Source organism: Copadichromis virginalis, linkage group LG12 (genome assembly GCF_057382275.1).
Source record: "Copadichromis virginalis isolate Kocher_CV1m ecotype Utaka linkage group LG12, C_Virginalis_male_GT1.1, whole genome shotgun sequence".
Lineage (NCBI taxonomy): Eukaryota > Metazoa > Chordata > Actinopteri > Cichliformes > Cichlidae > Copadichromis > Copadichromis virginalis.
The window spans coordinates 30897211-30924818 of record NC_140629.1 but is presented as its reverse complement, the minus strand read 5'-3'; the positions used below and the strand labels follow the sequence as shown (position 1 = coordinate 30924818).

The following is a 27608-nucleotide window of genomic DNA, read 5'->3' as shown; positions in this document are numbered from 1 at the left end:
TCAGATACACTTTTTTTAAATTTGATCAAAAACACCAAAACCTTTGATTTATCAGCCAACATAAACGGTGATATTTATATAACTGACAATTTCTGTGAAAGATGCTAAAACATTCAAATTTCTTGCAGAAAGAAGTTAGCTATTACTACTATACAAAATACTTTGGTTTTATTGTATATTATTATGAATACATCTGACTTTGTACTTACTCTTCTCCTCACATTATTCTTTTTCAATTAATCTCTTAAGCTATTTTCCAACATTGCTGTAAAAAAAATAATCTATGCATTTTGTATTTAATTGTGTGTGTCTGCGTGTGTGTGTGTGTAATACACCCACTCCTATGATGGCGTTGAGTTCAGCCATGGTGACCTGCTTGGCCCTCTCTACTGCCTGCACCACCTGCTGCTGATGCTGAGAGACACACAGAAACAAAAAACAAACAAACTGAAACTGAAACAGCAGCTGAGACGGAGAAAAGAATGATATGAAAAGAATTTTGTAGTTATTACAAACAACATCTTTACAAAATTCAAACAACATTTAAAATGGACTGGAATGGACACGTAAAATGAGCAGGAACTTATCTCGTTTCATCACATTGAACTTGCATATGCGTACAGCAATCATTCTAATGCATTCTGTGATATCTTTTAAACTGCTTTCCATCTGAATCCGTCATTGTGCTTTGCCTATCAAACCTTATTCACAGCTGTCAGTTAGTTGCACACTGTAACTTCACACAGCCTGCAATTTCTTCAGAATTAACAATGTACTGACTGTGAAATATGTCAATTTCATTAAAACAGATATCAATGTTCAGTAACACGAGCGTGCTATAAAATCACCTGAAACTTGATATATATTTTTTCCTTTTTATTAAAACTCAAGGTTCTGACCAGAATCAGGTCAAACGCCAGACAGCCAAGATTCCCCGAGGCCATTGAATCATGACTGCACTTCAGTGCTTCGCTTCAGAATCTGACACCCATCAGTGCATTCATTAAAAGTCATCAGGCAGAAGAAGCAGCTAGCAGCTAATTAGGGTATACTAGTTAGTCAAGTGTAACCTGCACAGGCTGGTTGATTTCCTCTACGTGGAGGAGAATTAAAAAACAAACAAACAAGTGGATGTCCAAAGGAAGCAGTTAAAGACGTGTATTACAAGTGGCCAAAAATTCAGTTACAGACTCGTACAATATTTTGTGGATTCTGTGATTGGTTTAATGTTTCTGATTTGAGATTGTTATTAAAATTTTATGCAGCACTGTTTTCTGATTTTTGCTCAGTCTGCTCACACGTCTCGACACTGAACAGCTCCAAAAAGTTCAACACATAGGGAAAAAAGATGGGTACCAAGAGAGGCAGACAGCTAACAGGGCAAAGTCATACAAAGGGTACAGAGCGAGGAAGACAGATCCAGACAGTGAGAGAGCAGCGAGATTCATCCAGGAGCGCAAAACATCAAAGTACGCCCGAGATGAAAGAGCTTATCAGGTGTGGAAATGAACCTGACCATCGAGTTCAGCTACACCTCTGCAGGCTCAGACTAACCTGCCTGAATGTGACACACACACACGCACGCACACACACACATGGAATGATCCACTATATAAATTGTGCCAAACACTTTTTATGCAACAGTTCTAAAAAAAAATAGAACAATCCAAAATCAGTCGTATAATCAACAATAGAGTTCAATCTGTGCAGATGCTTTTCATTTCTTTGTATATTGTTACACCATAGGCTCCACTGGAATGTCACACTTGGGGAAGCAGTTTTAGATGTGCAGATGTTGCTAGTATAAGTTAAAGGCTTGGTGAGGTAAACCATTTTCAAAGAGGTATTGAAGGGAGGGGGGCATTTAAGAGAAAGAAATCAAAATAATAAGTCTACCTCAGACACTGTGATGCATTTCAAGAGTAAATACGAAAAGCTGAGAAAACTGAAAAAAGTTGAGAAGGACAACATGATGCGCGATACTAATGAGATGGAGTTGTAGAGGGTCGTATCCTAGCAGCCTGTTAAAATTTGCACAGGACTGAACGTAGATAATCAGTGATAGTTTGCATAATGCCTCTGCACTCTGACAGAGGACGTCTGAATTTAGAGGCTCTATATTTACCAATGTACAATGCACGAAGGATTCAGTGCACTGAAGTAGATTTTCTTACAGAATAAATGTTTCACCATTGTTTTTGTATTTGCCTAAAGAGGATTGGTTACTTATGATTTCTTGTAAAACTGTAAGGGAAAATCTGACTCCAAATATGAAACAAAACCTGCAATCACTGCAAAACTGTGGCTCGATTGTTTAGTGATTAACATATTCACTTTACACCTGTTTTGGGACTTGGAGGGGACAAAAATCTAGCCTCGGGGTGGAGGTTACACGGTAATGTATTCCTAGTGCTGGTTGTAAAACTGGATAAATGAGATGGTTCTTTTGGGAGGGGCATCTGGCATAAAATCTGTGCCAAAATGAAAATATGGGGATCCATCCACTGTGGTGGCCCCCTTGGGAAATAAAGGAGTAGCCAAAAGCAAATACAATCATACAAAATACTTTTAGATTTTACCTATTCAGTGATTAATTATTCGGGTTAATAACCAACACAGTAAAGCAGACAAAATTTACTAAAATTATTATATCAAATTAATTGTGCATTCATTTGGTAGCTTGACAAGAGCAAAAACTGACTTTCTAACTGAGAAAGTTCAAATGAAGAGCTCAGAAATCAGCTCAGAAAATTTTGATACATGATCTGCTGAGTTGTTAATGTCATACATAAAAATATGGTGAGTTTAAGTAAATATCTGGTTGCTGTTAACCACAAGGAGGGAACTAGATAAGCATGGAGGTATTTGTTTGAGGTAAGTCAAGTAAGAAGTCAGGCAAAGCAGTTATTCGCAGAGAACAACGTGTCTTTTTCTTTTACTCTGAGCAACTGACTTAAACACATCTTGGTGTCCCTTCCAACTCAAAAGCACATGAACACCTTGAAATCAGAGGAATGATTCCTCACTGGGGATATGGCAACAACCGAGGAACATGTAAATAACGAGTAACTAAATGCCAGATTTTACAAATTATGCTTATTTCCAGTTTCAGATTTTCATTTTTGAAAACTGCTACAATAGCTTAGCGTAATTCCTCACCCCACCCAACTGCACCTTGAAAACAGATGGTAGGAGAAGCAGGTGGACTGGGTCCCTGCTATGCACATTGCCAGAGCTGTGTACCAGACATGACCAAGTACATAACCACCACTTCTGAGAAGAGCATATTAAGAATATTTCCTCTCTTTGACATCACAAAGATCCATAGTTTTAACTAGCGGCCAGGTGGTGTGCCCAAGTGCTTACAAGTGCTCTTTAAATCAGCCAACACCCCAGGCCACGCACCGGTACCAGTCCGTGAGTCGTTTGGTACCGGGCCGCAAGAGTTGAGGCTCGTGTGTGAAATTTATGGTTTTCAGGGTTTTTATCGTTATTTGTTTATCGTTTTTATCGTTAACTCCGTTTTCTTGGGTCTTTTCCCGTGTTTTATGAATAAATCTTCTTTTTTTTGGTACCGGTACTAGTTTTATTTTGTTGTATTTATCCACGACACCTTAAAGGCCGGTCCATGAAAATATTGTCGGACATAAACCGGTCCGTGGCGCAGAAAAGGTTGTGGACCGCTGCTTTAAATGATCATAACTCTGTTAGCGATGTGCTAGAGATAAAATTGAAATGGTTTCATAAAGAAGAGAAGACAACATTTATGGAGATATTCTGTGTGTCGTGGTTTCCCACTGTATTCCTGAAGTACTTCTGTCTGAACACCGACAGGAAAAATTAGCTCCAACTAGATGCTATCATGTGCGCTTCACATTACTGTGACTCCTCAACCATTATAGGTAAGAGAGAAAATTTAAATGCTTGGTGAAAGATGAGAATTATTTTGTAATTTTACAGCCAAAACTCCAAAATAAGTCCAGCTGGTATGTATGATACTTGTTTGATAAAGAGTTATAATAAGAAAAAGTATAACTGGTAGACTTTAAGGACGTAGTTATTCCAAAACTTTCAGAAACAGATGGCACTTTTGTTGCCTTACCTTACTTGCAAATGTAAATGTCAATCAAGGAATGCATATGTGATCTTAAAAAAGGGGCCTTTTTATGGCAGAGACATAAAATCTGCCTCATGATAATGATTCTATTTATATGTTATGTTAATTGGGGGATTTTATTTACTCAAGTATATTTTTTCTTTATAAATTTGTCAGAAATAACATTTTTGTCAACTGACTTAACACAAACTTATTGCCTTTGCTGTAAATGGACCAATCATACTTACATGGCCCCAAAGGCCAATGAAACATTATCAGAAAATGACAAAAATAAAAATAGAAAACAAAGTGCTTTCACCAGAAATACACAGACACAGTCGATGTGATTTGCTGCACAACAATAATATGAATGTGTTACATTTACTTGCACATGCAGTAAACAAGGCTGTGCACCAAAACAAAGCAGCTTCCTCTCCCTGCCTCCCCTCTCTGCAGGCCTCAGGGCTGTGTAGCAGCACCACAGTCTAATGCCATTATTCCTAATCCACCCTAAACCCTCCTAATCCATGGCTAATCTGGAGGAGAGCTTTTGGAGTCCACATTCACTCCTTCCTGCTGTTCCCACCCCTCAGCACACACACACACACACACACACACACACACACACACAGTCAGCTCCTCAGAGGAAGGATTTATCAGCTCAACACACGCACGCCTAAAAATTTCACAATAAACACTGCATAAAAACACTTCTCACACCCACTGCTGTATGTGCACACAATTATAATGTATTTTAACACAAAAAGTATTTTCTCACACACACTCAGCCGCTGGCTCCTGCATATGTTAGTGGGAGACATTTGATAAGTTCAGAGCATATCTGTCTATCCTGAGCAGGGGGGATTAGCCCAGGATAATCTGTACGAGTGTGTGTCTGCGTGTGTGTGCGTGTCCCCATATTTTCTTTCTCTTGCTTTAAAATCCACCACACAGTTCTCCCCTTTCCTGTCTCCCTTCCTCCCGCTCTCTGACTCTCTCTCACCCACCTCCTTCTTAACTCACAGTGACAGGCATTTTTGAGTCTTACCTCTTGAGAGAGGAAGGGGATGACTTGGGCGCAGATTGCGTTCAGCCGTTTAACGATCTCCGCCTGCAAGACAGAGAAGTGGGAAGCACACAATCATTTTTTTAATTTGTTTAAATTCTCTAGCAGACAAGAAGGCGTCATCCTGTTCACACAGCCTTCAATTCCTGATTCAGTTTATATCAAAGTAATAGCTCACATAACTTTCATTTCAAGACCTGTTTACTTCGTCACATGAAACTAATAATTTGATGAACATCTCTCATAAACTTGTGTTTAATATCTATTGTGTTTCCTCCAAAACAAATCTCTGGGTGCACGGGAACTTGTGTATTTTAAATGTCAAGAATATTTAGTTAACTCTAACTCAGGAGGTAGAGCAGATTGCTTACAAACTCTAAGTTATGCTATGACAGGATACTGGACAGACAAAGATATCCCTGTAAAGTGTTGTGTGAATGAGGAAAAGCACCGTAAATCTTAAAAAAAGTGTTGCTAACCAAAGCAGAAAATTCAAGAAATAATATCTGAAAGTTTCATACATTGTGTGTATGCACACCGCTTAGCTTTAAGAAACTCACACACTGCTTGTGCCTTATTTCTGTTTCATAGCTACAACATTATTCACATTCACATTAAACTACAGGAAGACATTTCCATGCAAAAATATAGAGCATCACTATTATCACATATTCAATTCACTAAGCATCTAACCCATAACCAGCATTTTCTAAACAGCAACAACTTTTTTTACTAAGCCTACTTTTTGCTAAACCTAATTACCAGGAGTAACCTTATTAGGTACACCAGTTCAACTGCTCATTAAAACAGATTTCTAATCAGCCAATACCACAGAAGCAGCTCAGTGTATATAAGCATGTAAGCACAGTCAACATGTCCTGCTAAAGATCAAACTGAGCATCAGAATTTGGAAGAAAGGTGATTTAAGCTACTTTGAATGTGGCATGGTTGCCATAACCACTTGTTGCAGTAATACAAAAGAGCATCTCTGAATATGCAACATGTCAAACCTTGAAGCAGATCAGCTACAGCAGCAAAAGACCACACTGCATACTACTCGTCGGCTAAGAACAGGAAACTGAGGCTACAGATTGAACAGGCTCACCAAAAGCGGACAATAGAAGCCTGAAAGAGTGTTTCTCACTCATGGTTTTCATGAGTCTCAATTTTCAGCGTAACATTTAGATGACAGGGTTACATATGATGGATCCAACCCTGCCTTGTATCAGTGGTTCAGGCTGCTGGTGGTGTAATGGTATCTGGTACTTTTTCTATATATCTATAAAAGGGGAAGTGCACCAATTCAGCACTGAACTCCTGTAACACTCACAATGTGCATTATTTAAAAAATATCAGAATTACAAATTCTTCTTTGTCAAATATGCCACGACCGCCAACAATGGACAGTTCACTGCTTTAATCTAAGATTATTGTTCTAGTAGCACTGAAAGAAGTCTTCTGCTGCTAGCCTAAAGCAAATCACGATACAGATTTGTGCTTAGGTCATGTCTTTGTACAGAGATCGCGTTTAATTCCTGAACAAGCCCCAATTTGATATGACCAGACCAGAACAATGGACTAGTAAAGACTTAATATAGATTTGTTTAACTAAGTATAAATCAGAATAATCTGTATTAGTGGTGTAAAACAATATGTAAAGCTACTCATGAAGTGCATGTTGAAAGTTAAAAACAAACCAAAGGGTAATGAATAAAGTTTCAGCCACACTTCAAGGAAGTTGCTCATTGCGTGTCTCTTTGAAGCTGACATCTGTTAACTATAACCCTCTAATGAATTTACTACTAGGTCATATATTAGACTGCATTCTCATTGGTAGTCCCTTCAATCAGTTGCCTGGAAGTTGTCAAAAGTTTATCTTGGGTTCTGCCCAGGTTACTTTGCCAATGGTTTCACCTGGAGTCGCGTGAAATAGCCAAATATTATTCACATTCTATGATTTCTAGTCGCTGCACTGCTTCCAACGTGGGTGCTGCTTCAGAGATGGACACAGTAACTTAGATGAAGTTTAAAGTACCCCTGCAGAACACTGGTCAAGTGGCAAGCCAACTTAGCTCTGCAACATAATGGGGAAAAGCACATACACAATGCACTATCGCTCACAATTCCATAATACTCACCAAGACCTTTAAAGTGACTCTCGTCTGTAACTAATTGGAGTAAACCTTTAAGTACCAGAGGAATGATCACAGCACTTAATTTGAAATAAACTGATAAACTGTGCCTTAACATTTAATGGGTGTTAGAGTCACTTGTAATGACAACCTCTGCAGATTTTTAAAGATATCTGAGAGAGAGTTTTCAACAAGATGTAGGCCACTTTAAAAGGCATCATAATTTCATCATATGCCAATCAGAAAGCTATGACATATCCATTTTTCATCTGTAAAGACTGGATGTGTATTTATTTCTATAAATTACAGCAATTATATTTGATTCATTTAAATTCTGCTATGCTAAAGCTAAATGTCTCATTATTGGCCTCAAAAGTCCAACTTTACATTATCAGATTTACTCCTTATCCTTCTACATCCCTGAAAGGTAATTCTCTGCTGCACTCTTTGAGCTTTATTCAGTTTAAGCTAAATGGATGATTTGTAAACATAAACCCAGAGAGAAAGTGGAGTATAGAAAGTGTAATCCTTTGCAGACAGATAAAGGAAAGTGTAACATTTTTGTTGACTTAACACATTAAATTAAGACCCTGGCTACTGAAAAAAAGCAATCAGAGTTTGAGATAATTTCTCCAAGGCCAACACAAATATATAAGTTACAGCCGTAACCTTGCCAAGCACTTGTTTTATGTACATAACCTTGGCAGAGGTGAACTTTGCTCTGGCATCAGTGGTAACAGAGCCCCCAGAGGCAAATATAGGCTTCAGACAGCAGCACAAGCAACGCTGCGGCAGTACTAGACACATAAACACAACCGTGTGCCCAAATACATGCACATGCACATACACACTCCAGCTTCTCTGTATTCATCAGATGTTTTATACTGAGCCCAAGGGCTAGCTTTTAAAGATTACACAGCACTCTCTCTTTCTAGATCAGGTAGAATTTTTTTAACAGGAAATTGCCTGATCCACTGTCCCAAAGGGAGTGCTAGTAGTGCACCTCAAATACAAACGCCAACACAGACAAAAGACTCAGACTCACACAGAACCGCATACTAATGGTTACACAAAGATGAACATCACCTTCTTTGTTTGCAACACTAAGTGCATAAAACTACATAACTGACTATTTCCTCTCGTGATGCCATGAACATTATAGAGTCAGTTCCCATCAAAGCCAAATTCACAAGTGCCTGCTGGTGACAATTTAAGTTCTAAGTCCTAAACAATATCTCTGTTTCTGTTTAGTAAACTTGAAAGCACATAAATCAATCAAGCACTGAATCAAAGGTAATGGCGAGTAACAGTGTGAATTTATATGCGATTAAACTTGGGTTATTTTATTATTTTTTAACTGGTAATGAACAAAGAAATGGCAATTCATAATGTTAGCTAATTATTTAATAGCTGGTTTGAGCATTATTTCAACTTTTATCATAAACTTTCAACTAACTTTGATAAAAGACGTTTTAGAGCCTGTATAAGGAGACAGTTTGGGTCATTAGGTTGTTAGGGTTGCAATATTAATCACTACCAATTATTAATAGTCGACTGATTGTTAAACATTCAAATAACTCTAACGTTTACAGTATATGAACACTTGATTAATCAGTTTATCTTTAATCTTTAACCCATGACAAAACACTGAGAACAATAAAACCTCCTCCTAATTACTATTTCTCAAAGTGTGCCCTATTTTTGTGACGAGACACATAAACTTGAATAAAAACAAGTAACTGATTGTCAAAACGGAGTGACTAACAAGTCTATTCAAATTCAAATTTGACTAATGATGTGACCCAGAACTTTAGTGAGAACACTTTAATGTTCTGAGAGAGACAATCTCATCTCAGCATTAAAGGACAAGCAGAAATAGTCATTTTTAGAAAAACCACCTCTGTGCCATCTGACCAGAACAGGTCAGATGGACCTGAACAGACGGTAGAGATGTTTATGAAGTGTAGGGAATCACAGTTATTCAGAAGACAGAAGTTTAGAAAACTGATGCATGGGGTATATATCATTCAGAAACACTGTGCATTTAGTTTGTTAGGTCACTCTAGCAAACAGGATGGAATGGTAAATGGTAAATGGCCTGTATTTATATAGCGCTTTACTAGTCCCTAAGGACCCCAAAGCGCTTTACATATCCAGTCATCCACCCATTCACACACACATTCACACACTGGTGATGGCAAGCTACATTGTAGCCACAGCCACCCTGGGGCGCACTGACAGAGGCGAGGCTGCCGGACACTGGCGCCACCGGGCCCTCTGACCACCACCAGTAGGCAACGGGTGAAGTGTCTTGCCCAAGGACACAACGACCGAGACTGTCCAAGCCGGGGCTCGAACCGGCAACCTTCCGATTACAAGGCGACCTCCCAACTCTTGAGCCACGATCGAATGACAGGAAACTGGCAAAGAAATAGACGAGAGGGCGTTTTGGCCCATTAAACCATATATAAAGTGGATGAAACCACACTCAAAAAAGGAAAATTGGGTGGTTGTTACATTTATAAAAGTCTAATTTGTAATTTGGACAAAATAATTTCATGTTTCTATGGTAAACCATGTAGGATCTGTATGAAATTCAACAACTTAATTTGTTCTTGTTGAGAAGACATGATATAATCTAGTAAGAGTGGTTAGTTGCCTGGGCTCACAAAATCACATGAGATTTCAAACCACAGGAAACTCACTGGGGTTATAAGAGGCAGACAACTATACACACACCACGTGTATGCTATTGCTATTTATTGTGGTTTAACGTGTCAAGGACAAATGTAAAGAAAATTCTGCATCAAGCCTTGTAATAGCTTTCCTACTTTTGTTAAGCCTGGATTGACAGCTCGGTGGCGCAGTGGTTAGTGCTGTTATGTCACAGCAAGAATATATGCAGTGGGTTCTCTCTAGGTACTCTGGTTTGCTCACATAGTTTAATGTCATACAGTTATTGGGGATAGGTAAATTGTTGATTCTAAATTACCCATAAGTATGAATGTGAGTGCAAATGGTTGTTTGTCTCTGTGTTGTAGCCCTGTGATAGACTGGCGACCTGTCCAAGTGTACTTTGCCTCTTACTTTACGATACAGGCTGGGGCATAACTTCTGGGTTATGCCCTAACATAATGTTAGCCAGACTCTAGACTTTGTTGAACATTATGTAATATGAAGACAACATGTAGTATTTAAGTGACCAAGTAGTATTGGGGTAAAAGTTATTAAATAGTGTTGGAATAAAGTGAGAAAATTGTGAAGGATTAAAATATTCCAAGAGCTCAACTTACTTCGTCTAAACATGTTTCAAGCACATTTTATCAACACAGCACAGCACAGGTTTATTGTGCATTTTATGAATAAGTTGTGTTGATTTAACTCAGTTGTTTAAGTTGCTGCCAAAGCAAAACATCTGTGTGCAACCAATGTCCACTATTGAATTAAGTAAATCCTATATGCTCTTTTTTCAGTGCATATATGCAATTCTGCAATCTGAACGAATTATTACAACAAGCTCTAGCAAAGTGTAAAGAGGAAAGGTGCAAGCAAAGGCGAAAGTGCCACAAGACCTGTGGATCAAGGTGAATAAATGTAAGCACTAAGTAAGCAGAGATCTTGACTATCTGGAGGCAGTGTGTAAAAGCCTTTTAACGTATCCATGTGCAGAGGCTATGTTATTTGGATTTTTTAAAGAATACTTAATGCAGGAGCTTGAAATAGTTTCCCCCATTTCTCCCAAAGTCACCATTTAGCAGGCAGCAGCTGTGTCTCGTCTCAATCGTCTAGTCAAACAAAAGTCTATAAAAGCCCTACATGCCAGGTGATGACTAAAAAAATAAGCTAGGACTCAGTAAAAATCGCAAAATTGCCAGTGCAAGGTCTAAAGGAGGTGGACTTGCCCATCACATATCTAAATCTGCCACTGGCTGGAAGCTGACTTTCACATTATTTCAACCAAGGCTGAAGTATGAAGAAATATAATGGCAAAGAAGCAGCACTAGCTCAAGTGAAGATTTTACAAGTTTAGAGTAGAAGTCACAGAAAAGGCATTTATCTAGAAAATATATATTTTTTTAAAGTACTCAACCAGGCAGCGTGGATATATAAAACCATATGAAAAAAACAGAAGGACTGCTTCAAAGCGAGCCTATTCACTCTTGAGACTAGGAGACCTGAGGGGTTATTAACTCAAGGGGATTCAGAATAACTTCTTCAGTGTTTACTCTTGATGATTCACTTACAAATATCTCACAAATTATGACACTGTGTTAGAAAATACCTTTAAACATATTTGACACTCAACTTTTTATCATTTTTTCATCAGTAGTGCTAAACTTTAGAGCTGAAGTGTCAAACAAAAGGCTCAGGGGCCACAACTGGCTTTCCAAAGACTAATCCAACGGCTTTGTGAAGAGGACATACTGTAACCGTATTTACTGTATGCCCCCCCCCCACCTATCAATGGCAAACTACATCAAAGCAAACAAGCTCTAGACAAGCAGTCCATTCTTATAATTAAGAGGCAATCTGTGCAAGAAGCTAACAAACCTTTTTCTGTAATTTTACACCTTTGTTTGTTATAATTTGAGCATTTCTTTATCATATAGAAACACTAAGATGTCGTTTTGAAACTGACATTTGTTTTCTTATATTAAAATATCTCAGGGATTAAATGTATAGTTAAACTTCCTTACACTGACAGAAAGCAGAGTTTCACTGCTCCAACCCACTTAACATCAAAGTGGGTTATACGAGGCCCACAATGTAAAATGGGTTTGACATCCCTGCTTTAGACGATGTAAATTAAGAGCCTGCAGTAATCTTTAGGATGGCAAAGGAAGTACACAAAGGAAACCATTTAGTGTCATGTACACCTCAAATTACCTTCTAATGCATAACAAGATGGCATAGAGGACCTAAAACACTGACATTTTAATTTTATATTTAATGTTTATACAGGAAAAACTTGCTGAGCACACATGCCCTTTCTCAGCTAGACTCTTCTTCACATTCACGCACTGGGGAGCTGCTCAGTGTGTATCAGACCCAAGCTAGTTGATGTTCAACTGCCTTACTAAAGGGCGCCTTAAATTTTAGTGCTGAAAATGAAAGCAGGAAAGGAAGACATTCTTTTTTTTTTTTACAGCCAGGAAGTTATTTGGCAATTCTCTATAAGGCTACAATTGAATTTGATTATTGAAACTGTTGGGCATTTTTGTTTCTTAGTAAACAGAGAAAATGCCTAAGGCTACGACATGCTACAAACCCCCAAAAAGTTGTGTATACAATGATTTGTGTATCAAAGAACAAAGACAACATTTGATGTGATGTCTTTGTTCTTTGTTGAAGAACAAAGACATCACATAGTGTAAAACTCACATTTGTTTAAATATATACTTATTGATGCTTCAGACACATTTCTTCAAAGTTGGATCAGGGACATGTTTACCACTTTGTTTCATCATCTCTTCTTTTTACAGCAGTGTAAAATGTAAAGTGTTTGAGAACTGCAGAGAAAAACTGTTGTAGGTAAGAAAGCAAAATGTTTTCTCTCAAGTTTTTTTTTTCTCTGTCCATCACCGACACGGATTTCAAATCAAATAATCAAGATGTGACTGTTTCAGCTTTAATTCAAGGAGTTTAACAAAAGTACTTTATTACTGGTTTAAAAATTAGAGTAATTTTAATCCACAGTCCCCAGTTTTGAGAGGCTCAAAAGAAATTGGACAAACTAACATAATTTCAAACTTGAGAATTGTTTTTAACAGTCACTCACAACCCCTTGAATTCTAGAAGCCAAAGTAATCATCAAATGCTGTTTTTCCACCTTTGAGATGCTCTGCAAGGCCTTTTATATAACTGCCTTCAGCTGCTGCTTGTTTGTGGGTCTTTCGGTCTTTAGTTTAGGGGAGCCTTGCTTGAATTAATCTTGACTTCATCTGTCCAGAGATTACTGTCCACAGCTGTGCAGGGTCATTTCAATGTTTTCTGGAAAAGTCTAATCTGACCTTCTTCTTCTTAAACACAACAAGTGATTTGCACTGTAGACAGTTATACTACTTAAGGTGTCCCTTGCTTTTGGAGTGTGACAGTAAAACACCAAAACAACACCTCCTCAAAAGTGTTTTTGACTTGGAGAGATGTTATTAGGGGTTTTTCTCAACCAAGCAAAGAATCTGTGATCATCCATTTTAACTGGCTTACGAGGACTCTGGGGCTTTTTGATGTTGCTAAGCTGGCCAGTGGATTTCTGCTTTTTAAGAAAGTACCAGATTGTTCTTTTGACACTCATAACATTATTATCTCTCTAATAGGTTTATTTTGTTTTTTCACCCTAATTATGGTCACCTTTACCTCCATCACAACCGTTTGGACCTCAATTCGTGCAAAGCTACAAAAAGTGGAATTTAGTCAATTCCACGACTTAAAGCTGAAGCGCTGCACTGTAAATACATTGTCTGATTTAGAATCCAATGTGGTGATGTAGAGATGCAAAAATGACACAAAAAAATGCCACTGTCCAAAAGCTTATAGATGTAACTGTGTATAAGCATTTATTTTGAAAGATTTCAAAGTTACAACATCACTTGTAAAGATGCAGATCTTCCCTAACAACTCCAAGCAACATCTGGAAGAACTGACCCAAAGATATTGGCATCCGAACAGAAACAAAAGCACCAGAGCGGAAAAGGAAATGGAGGTGTTTTTCCATGAGGCAACACAACCAATTTCAGGTGACATTTTACATCAATGGCAAAATATTGTGTCTGCCGGCCAGAGTGCAGGGATGTCAGGCCGTTCGGCCAACACGTCTTTTCACCCTGAAGAGACCAAAGCAAAAAAAGCAAGGCTCCCTTTTTTCCCCAAAAAAATGTCCTGCAGTTCGTGCAAACCTGGAGAATTTGTTTCTGCAATGATCAGGGCCCAGCTCTAACACGCAGTATTCACCTTGTTGACAAAAATAAGAAACAACTGGCCAGAGATTGCACTGAGGTTGGGACTCAAACTAAGTCAATCTATGGAGCCTTTTGCTAGTTAAGAGTCTGCAGTCACATAAAACAGCAGCAACCCCTGAGATCATGGGTACTGGATTTTTCTTTGAACCTGTATGTGAGTCGCTGCAGAAATGTTCTACCAGTTAAAAAAAAAAAGAGAAAATATCTTTCATCAGTAGCTTTGCAACATCAAACTTCAACAATACAGAGAAAATGCAACTAATGGTGTGATCTTCCTGAGCTATTGAATTTCATGACCACAAAAATTGACTTCTGCAGAAATTCTTACTTATTATTTCATTATTTGCCAGAAATAATCCACTTGTTATCGGTTTTCTTTAAAAAAAATCTCTTTGTGATAATGGGGTGGTAACTAAGCTCGTGACAGAGAAAACGTGTTCTGTTTTGTTTTTTTAGTTGAATTGTTATCCAAAAGAGTAATAAGAAGAAGAAGAATATGAGAGGAAAAACAGCCCCATAAGCCCCACTTTAACTCCTAACAAAAAAGAAATTAGATCAGGCAAGAGCCCTGGAGTCAGATTGGGTCAGAAAGAAGATCAAATGTCCATCTCCCCTGTGGAGCTTTGTAAGCACCACATCAGCACCACTTTTCACCACCAGCTAATACACCTAATGGACCCCACCATATAAAGGCTACTCTCTCTTGTGACTCTGTATGTGTGTGTATGTGGGTGGGTGGGTGTGTGTAAGAAACAGCTAGATCAGTGGAGAAAAACAGAGAAGAAAAACAAAGGGTGCTATACAGACAGGTTACAAACAGTTCAAAGGAAAGGAGCACTTAATGTAAAGTTTTCCTTCCATCTTTCAGTCTGACATGTGCGCCCCTTTCGTGCACTCCTCCCTTTAACTGACAGCATAAAAATGTCTCAGCTTCATGTTTGAATGAGCACCCCGGTCATATTTGCTTTACTTACTGGGTTTGGCCAATTAACATTTACATATTACTTTCAAGTCTGAACTGCGTGAAATCAGGATATGCACAAACTCACAGCAGTGCATGTCTCTGCCTGACTGTATTTTGTCCAGCTCACTAAATGCATGCCTGTTTTGCAGAATGTCCCGAATAGCAGCAGCACGTGTGTGATAACATAACTAAAAAACTTAATTTCTTAAGTGCAATTCGTTTGAGACATTTATGATTTTGTAGAGCAACCTCTCTCTCTCTCAGAGATTATGGCAGTGGTGGTGGGATACAGGTTTCTTTCATACACACAAACTAAGACCCTGCCTTACAATAGAGAAGAGAACCAAACATTCAAAAGCCTGATTAATTTTCACCAGACCAATACTGACAAGGCTCATTGCCACATGTATAAATCTTTTTGTTCCCCCCAATTACGTGGCTTTCTCTGTTGCCGTAAAATAATGTCTACATGCAGCCTAGTTTCAGATGAATTGTGTAGGTGTTATAAGATTGACATACCTACACATAATAAAAATACTCACACAAAAAAATTCAGGTCAACTTTTACAGAATGGAAGCCCTGAACAAGCTATATACTGAAAAACATGGAACAACAATCGTTCATTCCTCAACATAAAAGAGGGAATGGAAGTGAAAATGGCTTATTCTGGAGCTGACTTGGATTGTGAACTCTCTGCTGTTATTACCACACAGTTATTGTTTCTAGGCCTTAAATTCGACACCCTCCCACCCTGGGACCCATGCACTAGGGACTGTTGTATTTTTAATAAGTTTTTAGCTAATGCATGTAATAAATCAACTATTATCATTAATTATTTTTCACAATTGAAAAACCATCCCCACAGCATTAGTAAAGATTAAAAAGGTAAAGAAAAGAGTTTAATTTAACTTGTGTTTATGTTACTTAAGCATGGCAGACTAAATCATTTGCCTCTCCTCTCTCCTCACACTAGCAGCAGATAATGTCATGACATGAACCTGAAGTGAACTGTTAACCTCACCAACACCAGGTCTTCCTGCTTTTCTGGTTGAAACCCAACTTTGCATCTTGTGCAGCTCCTGTGGTTACTGTGGTACTACACTTTTTCACCATCAAATATGAATTTTACTGTAAAAATACTGTTACATAGTGAAATTGAGGATTGAACAGATGATCTTTTTAACTATGTATATGAAAGTTTTACACTTTATAAATACTTACTGATTTAAATTGCAAATACTGTCACTTTGTATTACAGTGCTGCCATCCTGTAGTGGTTTACACATTTGTCTAATAAGGCAAAAGATCCCTGGTTTGAGCCAGGCTCGATGTCCTTTCTGACACAACCTGGCATGAAAATCTGCAAAATCAAACACGTGGAACAACCTGCTGTGGCAACACCTTGTGAATAAGGGAGTAGCTTTACTGTAGTTTTATATTACTAACTTAATGTTGTTCTCAATGCATTTCTAAAATCCCAAATTCAAAGTACCACTGGAACACTATGTGACCAAAATCCTCAAATCGAAATAAATGGCTCCCTGTCTGCACCAGTAAAATGAGCTGTCAGACCTCATTGAAATCGCTGCCAGTCTTCAGTATCAAAACGTCTTATTACTTCCTTCTTTTACCACTTTCTCATCCCTTCTCCTACCCATTTTCTCCTCGTCCTTCACTTTCTTTATTTCTCTTTCAGCTTTGTTAATTTGCAATTGATTAGCTGTCCTCTCAGTCAGCTCAGTCCCATGCTCGACATCCCTCGTACCCTCCTCCCTCCTTATCCCTCGCCCCCCTTCCCCTTGCCTCACAGCCTATCCTCTCTTCCATCCGCGAGTCAATTTCTCTTTAACAAGCATTGGTACATTTCACTCCCCGGGCACCGGGGCCCTTCTGTGTAAATAAAACACAGAGCAGAGTCAAAAATCAATGGGCCTATTACCCTCCGAAAATGCTAAACAAGCAAAATTAGCGACTCGCTTGGTGGTGGAGGCCTTAATGTCCTCCGCCCTCCCCTTCCGACCCTCAGCATCACCACCACCAGCCCCCCTCTCTTCAATCTCAGCATCCACTCAACAAGCCACATACTTTGTATCATCATATTGAATGCCATGGATAGAAAACACATATTTAAGCCTGGGCATGTTGGTGTAATACTCAAAATCATTTGCTTCCAAAAGTCTCTCCCTCACACAAGGACAAAACGTGCACCGCACACTGCTGGCAGAGATGAGGGATTCACTCTTCTGAGAGAAATCATTGGGCACCACACGGAGCTACAGGCCACATTTAACCGCTTTTTATTTTGCCTGCCTTGCCCATATAAACACAGCACACGCACACACAAACAGCAGCAGCCAGCAGGAATTTATAGTAGGGATCCCATATTTTATCAGACGAGTCTGATTAGTGTGGCAGTAAAAAGCTGCACGTGTGTCCAACATTTGCACGCAGAAATACACACGCGTACTGACAGAAACAAACACTAGAGCACACACAAGTAAATGTCTACATTGTAGGAGCACACGCACAATGTGAACAAATACACAAATAGTGCACACAAAACTAAATAAACAACGAAAGTGTGCCTACAGACAAACACAGACCAACACACACAATCACACACGTGTGCACACACACACACACACACAGAGTAAACATGTACAGTATGTACAGGCTGTTAAACATACACACACACGCGCGCATGCACACACACACACAGCAAAGCAAACACATGGTATAGATACAGAAAACACACACACACACACAGAAAGACAAAGGCCAACAATTTATCACTTCCATTCTCTCTCACACACACACATACGCACGCACACACAGCCACACACACTACACACACCATTTGTCTGGAAATGAATGTGTAGCTGGTTAGCTGTGGTTCATTTATCCTGGCAGCTGATGTGTGGTTAACAGAGACATTTATGCTAATGACCTTCCGTGTTTAAAAAAGGCAGCAATAATGTAAAGGCTCGTTAAAGGCCAAATCCTCGTTCGCTTGAGTCATTTTTCAGCCCATTTTCTTGTTCAATTAAACTGATGAAATTATTATTCGCATGTGACATGACTATTCAACCTCACGAGGCAACCGACCGCTCGAAAATAGAACAGGGGACAAATGGATCAAATTCTTAAATGTTGGTGGCTGATGTTCTGGCCTCATCCTGGGCTGCTCCCGTTTCACTATGACTCTTTACAATGATTCAGAAAGTTGCTAAATGTGTGCCGTGAAGGGAGTTTTTTTTAATGTGTAACTCATTTCTCAAGTTGGGAATTCTAATCCTATTTTAGAAAATCCCAAGCAATAAGAATAACATCATTTTGTGTGTAAATATCAACATATTGATAATGTAACTTGTTTTATGTTGGAAATGCCACTTTTTCAGAGCACTTTGTAAACTGATAGCAGTCTTTGACATCCAGAAAAAGCAATAACTATACTTCGGAAAATCAGCTGCGTTATCTGTATTATGGAAGCACATGACCCTTCGCTGTCAAAGAAAATGGTGAAAGAGAAAAGGTAAAGACCTCAAAAATATTCTTCCAGAATATTACCAGCATGCTGGGACATTTTGAAAACTGAGATATGTCAGTCCCTTGCTTAAAAGCCGTCCTATGTAATGGCGTGAATAAATTAAAGTGCCTCCAAGTTTCCTGGACTTTGCCCAGTGAGATATTTAGAATTTAAAAGCACTTACAAATTGGAATAAAAGTCCCATTTCCATTTGCATTCCTTTTGTCACACAGTACAGCGTGGTTTACATCAGATGTTTTGTTTTGTTGGGGTTTTTTTTCCTTTTCATCATTTGAGTAAAAACATCTCTTACCTGCTTGTGCATCTCGATGTTCAGCCCGTATGACATTTCGTAGTACTGAAAGATAAAAGCAAGGTCGATCAAACATGTCTTCTCTGTTCCTCTTTTTTCTCTCTCACACACACACACAGACACACACACACACACACACACACACACACACACACACACACACACACACACACACTAATAAAATACTAATGGCAACACATGAAGTAAGCTGTCTCACCATGACATAGTGCCTCTGCATCTCAGTTTTCTCACTGGCCAGTTTCTCACATTCCAATTTCAGACTGCGAGACAGATAGAAAATGTTTTGTTAGCACGTGTCACCATCAAACACACAGCAAGCTGCATCCATGCCACACGCAAACACATGATCAAAAGTAAAACCAAAAGACCAAAAATCTTTTCTGACTTCTGACTTCTAACTGACTTATTTTGTAGGGAGTGGATAAAAGAGGATGAGCGAGAATGAAACAAGACTTTAGCAAACTGAAAGCAGAGATGATACTTGCACTATACTGCGCAGGCAAGTCACTGCATCCTGCCACTTTAAATTTGCATTTCTAAATATGAGAGCTACAAAAGAAAGACAAATAAGTTGTTTGGAATGCAGCAATTTCCTCTGCAGACACAGGCACTTACTCAGCAGGTGTAGTGCAGTAATTAATGGATCGATGGACAACCACACAAACCTCATCATATATTCTTATAGTGCGAGTAAAAGCCTAAACTGCAACATCAACAAAAAAAAGCAACCATAACATTAGGATCCATTTTGCGGAAAAGCTTAACTCTTTTGTGTCTGCCAGTGTGTCGCTCCTCATGAAGTTTTTGTGCATCTTTTAAGAAGGAACTCATCGGGTTTATATCATCATCAAAACCTTTGCGTGTACACGTCAATCACAGCAATGTAAAACATGAAAAGAAATGAGAAATTTCAACATTTGCTTAAATATAAATGCTGAAATCAGCTGAAAATCTGGGGCATTGCCAGACTTTAAATGTTTAATACCTCAACTTTATTTAAGTTTGATGATGACGGTGTCCTCTTCTTTATTTGTACTCTAAGGTTGGGGAATATTCTCAAAGAGATTCATTGTTTTAGTAAGGTCCATAACATGTTTACATTTCTTCTAAATAAGAACTACCGTAATAATAAATACTAATAAATTCATCCTTAAAAAACATGAAACATGTGGGACCACAGTAATTCTTATTGTAGCGTATTCCCAGAGTATGTCTGACTCACTGCTATTTTAAAAAATGAATAAATAAAATCTGATCAGCGCCACCCTCGTTTTGGATTTCAGTGGAACGAAAGAGTTTGATCTGTGCGGCTGTAGCATTAAGCATGCAGCGCACCATTCAGCCAGTTCAGCCTCAGGACTGGCCAACAAACTGGACCACTGGTTCATCTCACCAGGTGATTGGGTAATAATTATGAGGTGGCCAGAAGTGGGTGATTATTATGCATTGGTATTGTGCCTGTGGTTCAGCCCTGAGCAATGTATTTCACACTTCATCATGTCAGGTAAAAAAGTATTTCACACCACTTGCACTTGCAGAGAGAGAGAGAGAGAGAGAGAGAGAGAGAGAGAGAGATGTGCATGCATGCAAAGGTTGATGGGGGTTTACCCGTGGTTAGTCACTAGTAATAGATGGACCTTGGACAAATAGAGGCTACCACTGTTTTAGCTGCATATGGTGCATTTGAGAGGAATAGCAATATAACATCCCTGAATATAAATGTCAAACTCAACATACTGTATTTCTTAATAGAAACTTAAATTAAAAAAATACATTTCTGTCTTGTATTTCATGTTCTTGCATCACACATTTCCCTAATAATTTGGTCATACTTCGTGACTCATACATGACTAGTACACAGCAGCACAGAACTCGACCATTTCTTTAACACTATCTCGGGTTTTTCGTTTTACAGTGAGTCAATCCACAGTCAATCAATCAATTAATTCTTTTAGATTTATTATTTCTTTAGTTAGCATTTTCTGTGTGTGGATGGGGGGGGGGGTCACTAGTATAAGCTCCTGATATCCAAGGTGACTTAGGAAAACTGGTTTCAACTGACCAAAAGTGCAAGAACCAAAAGGTAATTACGAAGAAAAAAAATATTATAGGTAACATTTAATAATCTAAAACCAAACGTATGTATTAATTATTAATTGTGCATTTTACATGTAAACATTTTTTAACATTTAATTTTTTTTTTAATTCCAGCTATTAAAGTGATTAATTAACCCACTAATTACTTCTAATGCGCACTCAGAACAACAGGGATCAAATTCGCAATCGCTTCTATTGTGGGGAATGCAGAACGGTTCGTAAGTTTACTGCCGTTCTGGCTGACGAGCTGATGTTTCAGTGCAGCCCAAATGTCATGCTCGTATCGGAAATCCTACCTGTGATACTGCGCCTGCAGGAACTGGAACTCCTCCTTGATCCGGTCGCAGGACTCGGTGACAGTGAACTTGAACGGCTGTCCCGGCTGATGAGGGACCTCAATCCAAAGCAAACAGCGTGCGAAGGAAGAAAGGAAGAACTGAGCCACCAAAGTTCAGCGTCACGACACACACACAGGCAGGACTGTAGCTGACAATAGGCCTCTGTGATAAGGATGGCCTTTTTGGTTTCACTCAGTCTCCTTACACGTTAACTCACGCACACTCAGAGACACACATGCAGCTGTGGCAGTTTGACAATGAGCGCAATTGTCCGTGAGAGCGCGCAGTGGCACGGAAACTTGATCTAAACTGATTACGCATCAGGCGCGACTGTTAATCTGCGCTGTTTTGACACACTGCTCTTACCGCTACTGTTCTGTACTTACCGGATGCCGCGCCGGGGGGTACATCTTGCTCAGATCTCGAATCATTGAAAATGTATTGCAATGTTCATCCAGAAAAACACGAAAACAAAGTGTGTGAGAACCGAGCTTTCTCCGTGCGTAAAAAGTCAGTCAGTGGCTGGTTTGCGGGCTAAATGCAGGTTCCGCGAAGAGTGGAGACATCCTCGGACCTTTGGCTGACCAGAGACAGCAAGACAGTAATTCAAAAGTCCATTCAGCGTAATAATAAAAGCAAAAATTTTCTCAGTCTTTTCCAAAATCTTCAGCACCTTATTCTAAGCGCTTAACGCTCTCCTTCTGAACTAACAACAAATCCTCTATCTTCTCAGATTTCTCACAGAAAACATTAAAATCTCGCACACCATGACCCTACTTGTCTGCGAGTACGCTTCTCCACAGCGTCCCGTTGTCACGCGTTCATTGGTTTATTTCCTACAGTCTCCGTTAAAGGTTTGCATCCTCATTCAGCACCCGCCGACCGACCACCTCTCCGACTACAGCAGCCTGCCTCCGCGACGCCAAATTTAGAAGCAACCAGTCGTACGAGCTCAATTACATATTCACTACAATTATAAGGACCCGTAGCACGACGTCGGGACGTGTAGTTTAATTCATATTAGTCGATAATAAGCCCTACAGATGTGCGTCTGCTGTAAAGAACTACAACTTCCCAGCTCCTTCGCGAAACCCCCAAAGCCAATGGTGTGTGGTCCGAGGGAGGAGCGGCCATTAAAGCCAGCCAATAGCGACAGAAAAGTATACACGCTCCGTTGCACCCCCCTGCCAATCATCTATAAACTATCCAATCACATCCAGCAAGACGCGATTTATGCAGACCCCCACGTGGGGGCTGCTCTGGTACAAAAGGATGTCACAGGGATTAATCTGAAAACTATCTGTTGACTTATGTGTTCTTTTTTTTCTTTCTTTTTTTCCAGAGACTTTGGGGCAGAAGTGAACATATGGCCCCTTGGTCTCATGTTTTTCTCCTGTTTCCTAATTGAATCACCTATTAAACAGTCTGCTATCATGTCCGCAGATTGCACCTATAACCCTGCAATTAAATTCTCATGCAGCCCCCTCATCTCTCACTTCACATTATGTAAATCATACAGAGGGTGGACAAATAAAAAACTGATTATGTTAGAGCCACAAAGGTGGCATCAATATCAGGCTGGATGTCAATTAGCGATTCAGCCAGTTCTATTTATTCATGTCTAGTTGGAAAAACATTTACACAAATTTCTAATTTTATGTTTTTTTCTTTTAAATTAAGTTTTTAACGACATAATAACAATCTGGTTGGTTATGGTCGGGCTGTTTTTAACTTCTTCTGCATTTAAACATTTAACAAATTTTAGAAATCCCTCAGATCTCAACTTGAAAAGTGAGTAGCATCTGTGACTGCCAGCTAAAATATACCGCAGGCAAACGAAATCTGGTGAAGTGAAATTATGATGTCAGTACTTTATGTACTTAAGTTGTCTTTGGCTTCTGATTATGGCTGGAAAATGCTGCTAATACACATTTAGGCTCCCACCATTCTTTCGTTTTCTCAGTCTCTTTTTTGTGATCTCATGTCTCAGACAAATTCCTAATCCTAAATGCTAATCCTGCTGTTCATATTTCAGCATACACTCTAATATACAGCACACATGTGACATTATCCTTTTTTTATAAGTACAAGCAGGGTGAATGCATTTTATGTATTCCATACGTGTGCACTGCTCAGATAAATGCCGCCTAAAAGAGCTTGAATCATTTGCCTAATTTCTCTGCCCTTTACGTAGTACAACCCAAATGGAACACCTCTTGCTAAGTAAATTGAAATATTATGACTAAGACTCTCTTTCTCACACACACACACACACACACGCACGCACGCACGCACGCACGCACGCACGCACACACACACACACACACACACACACACACACACACACACACACACAGAGTTGACACCATTCATTTTGAGCGAACAAGTGCATATAGTCTGTCAGCCTGCATTTGTGGCTGTGAGAAGATGTTCAGTGTGGGTAGATGAAACACACTGTTGCTGGGTCAGCAGCTCTCTTCACTGCTGCCTTCGGTCATTTAGCACAACTAACTGACTGTGTCCAGAAATCTTAATCATTTTGTGCTGCATTACACTTTATATTTCATGTCCCTTTCTCTGAATTTATCATTACCCATTAAAGCTATTTAGGATCACGTTTGTTATAATCTGTGTGTCTGCTTCACACGACACAATAAAATACATTTCAGTGCTTCAGTAGTATATGTTGTAATGTTACTTCTATGATTAATAATAATAATATTTGTTCAAACATACTAACAGGTGTATGAATTACTATCCACAATGTGACACCACATCAATCCACTTTCCTTGTCAGTCTGTCTGCTTCTGTCTTGTCTGTTGTCTCTGCCCCTCCCTCAAACATACATGGGATTGTGCGCACAGAGACACACACACATCGCCTCAGCCATTCAAATACACATCTCTATCTACCACACATACAAACTAATATCTCAGGTAAGCACAGAGCCTAAAGTGACCTGCTGTCGCGGTGCGTGAATCCACCAAGGCTGTGAAAAGGTAATATCATGCCCTCCCTCTTTTCTCCTCCAAGGGTTGAGCCATGATGTGGACGAGCAGAGGAGGTGCAGAGGTGAGGGAGGGGAGCGGGTGAGGAGGAATAAACAGATTTATTTGCCTGTGCCCCTCTCTGATTATTTTGCCCCTGCCTTTTGTTCCAGACCTTATGAAACCCAAATGTCAAGTGAGGCGAGGGCCTCATATCGAGTCCTGTCAATCACGACCCTCTGCGCACCTGAAGCTCTGACGCCGGATTATTGGCTTCAACACAAGGGCTGCCTATGCCGCCAGGCACGATGCCTCAGACGATTCGACAGCCAAGGCTCTCTCTTTTTTTTTTTTCTAAAGAGGAACTTCATTTGGCAGCTGATTCACAGGAGATTGCACAGGAACGGATTTTGAGCGTAGATGGGTAGCAAGCTGGATGCTGGATGTCTGTGTGTGTATGGAGAGTGGCTTATACAGGGAGGGGGGATTAAGGGGGAGGCTTGACGTGGTCTGTGGTGGGGAGTGGGTGGCGAGGAAACCCGACCTTAACATCTTGCTCAGTGCACTGATCCCAACTATCAGTACCTGTACATATGTCCCTCCCTCCTTCTCACTGTTGCACACACGCAGATGCACACACATCACTGCCTACTGCTTCTGCTTATCTTTAATATTATACTCCCTCACTATTACTTTTCAACATCGTGCTCTTACAAACACAGACCACTGGCCGAGGATAGCATATCCTTGTTTAGCTTTCCATGCAGCATATAAAGACTAGATGAGATCTTTGTGTACACTCAGAAAATAAAGTATCTTCCACTACATTTGGGAATATACCAGCTGATCACCATAGCTTTACCCTTTAAAGTACTGCCATTGTAAGCTTGTAGTTTGTACCTTAAGGAAACCAATCTTTTATATCAGGGTACAAAAACGGAACGTTTAAAAAGGGTGCATCTTTAATTTTATACGTCCTCGGGCTGATCCATCAATAACCCTGACACGGTTGTCCATGAAGTTATTGTAGACAAATAATCGCTAATTAAGGTGGTTGCCTGTGTGAGGAAGCCAGAGAAAACTAAACAGGCACAAATAGAACAAAGCTCAATACAAGATACAAGAAAGATACAGAATGGCAAATGTAAGAATTTATTGAATGCTTTTAATTTAACTTAAAGAAACAGGAAAATCTTCCCATAGGGACAGAAATTGGTTTTCACTTTACTGCTATTTACGTTTAATAATGTGTGCCACATCAACTTTAAATGGTGCAGAAGGTGTCGTTTAGGCGAGACTCCTCAGCAAGCGCATTAAAAAACTAATTATCAGTCAGGCTACATCGATTGCTGTAAACTCCACATAACATGGCAGCACCAGCATGGGCTCATTATGATAGCTGCTTCAGTGTGTTTCTCTGGACACCAAAGTTTTGTGCAACTGCAAATTAAAACACAAACAACACAGATTTTCATACCCGAGCTAATGATTTAATGTTATATACGACTAATAGTGTTTTGTTGCATCAATGAAATTAACAAGTAAAAGTCACAAAATATTTTCTAGCTCAGCAGAGAAGAAAACGATGTATACTCGTCATTGGTGCTAAGGAAATGTGGGCTTATTTTAGTGCTCATATACAAAAGCCTAATGGACTATCTCCTAACTATTTATCTGGTTTGTTCATTAGTTCTAGATTTGCACGAACTTGTAATTTTGGTCTCTAAATGTTCCCCCAAGAAGAACAAAGATGTATGGAGCTGTTCCAGTTTTGATTTATCTTCATGTCTTTCTATTATATTTGTATTTTGTTTTTTATTCTCATGTCCTGTTTGTTACTTTTTTTTGCAATTTTATTTGTTTTTTAAACTGAAATAGCTGTCACAAAGCCTCCGGGTGTGTTCAATGGTCAGCTGAATTTGTTCGCTTTTAGTTATACTTTTATTCCTAACTTGTTTGGTTAACATTGTGGATATGCAAATAGAAAATGAATCAGGAAGAGCAGAATATTTGTAAGGAGTAAGTGAAGGCAGTTGTGAAGAGGCTAAAGAGTAGAAAGGAAGTTGGTCAAGATGACATACCTGTGGAGATATGGAGATGTCTAGGAGAGAGGAGTTTTTGACCAGATTGTTTAATGCAATCTTGGAGAGTGACAGGATGTCTGAGGAGGAAGAGTACTGGTACCAATTTTCAAAAACAAGCTTTATCACTCATCAGTAACTACAGAGGGATAAAGCTGATGAGCCATGACATGAATATATGGTAAAGAGTTGTTGAAGTTAGGCTGAGAAGAGAGGTGATAAAAAGCACTACAGAAACGATGTCTGCTTGGAGAGTGTTGATGGAGAAGTACAGAGAAGGTCAGAAGGAGTTGCTCTGTCTCTCTGTGGATCGAGAGCGCGCACATGATAGAGTGCCAAGAGAAGAACTGTGGTACTGCATGAGGATGTCAAGAGAGCAGAAAAGTATGTGAGGCTGGTGCAGTACATGTATCAGGACAGCCAGACAGTGGTGATGTGTGTGATAGAAGTGACAGATGTATTCAAGATGGGGGTGGGATTACATCAGGGATCTGCTCTGAGCCACTTCTTGTTGGCTGTGATGATGGACAAATTGGCTGATAAAGGTCAGGCAGGGGTCTGTGGAGTATGATGTTGGCAGCTGACATTGTGATCTGTAGTGAGAGTAGGGAGCAGATGGAAGATGGGAGCAATGGCAGGTGGAGGAATCTGATGGAGAGAAGAGGAATGAAAATCAGCAGAAGAAAGACAGCGTGTGAATGTATGTGAATGAGAGGACGGCAAGTTTACTCCTGAAGATCCAAAGAGCAGAGATAGAGGTGGATGAATTTAAATAAATACCAGGGGTCAACATTACAACCATCCAAAGCAACAGACAGTGCAGAAGAGAGGTGAAGAAGTGAGTCCAGGCAGGCGGTAATGTCGCTTACATCATGACGTGCCAGTTAAAGTTTGAAACACTTCAAATATCCAAGGAATTGATTTCACAGACAGACAACAAGGGAAGATGTTTATAAAGCTCATGACAAGGGAATTAAAAGCTCTTCACCTGGTAATAAATAGCATGGTAATAATTTTTTATCTAAT

General features: G+C 39.4%; 1 protein-coding gene across 2 annotated transcripts in view; it reads right to left on the bottom strand.

The window, feature by feature from the left end:
- LOC146697346 (transducin-like enhancer protein 4) overlaps positions 1 to 22404 on the bottom strand; it is a 43684-nt gene extending 21280 nt beyond the window's left edge. For both annotated transcript variants that reach the window (XM_085476038.1, XM_085476039.1), the window contains exons 1-6: positions 21900 to 22404; positions 21472 to 21569; positions 19275 to 19338; positions 19058 to 19102; positions 5145 to 5207; positions 340 to 414 (exon numbers count right to left, since the gene is read on the bottom strand). In XM_085476038.1, the coding sequence (XP_085332164.1) occupies positions 340 to 414; positions 5145 to 5207; positions 19058 to 19102; positions 19275 to 19338; positions 21472 to 21569; positions 21900 to 21944 (390 nt within the window). In that variant the 5' untranslated portion in view covers positions 21945 to 22404. The remainder of the gene's footprint in view (positions 1 to 339; positions 415 to 5144; positions 5208 to 19057; positions 19103 to 19274; positions 19339 to 21471; positions 21570 to 21899) is intronic.
- Positions 22405 to 27608: the final 5204 nt, after the last annotated feature.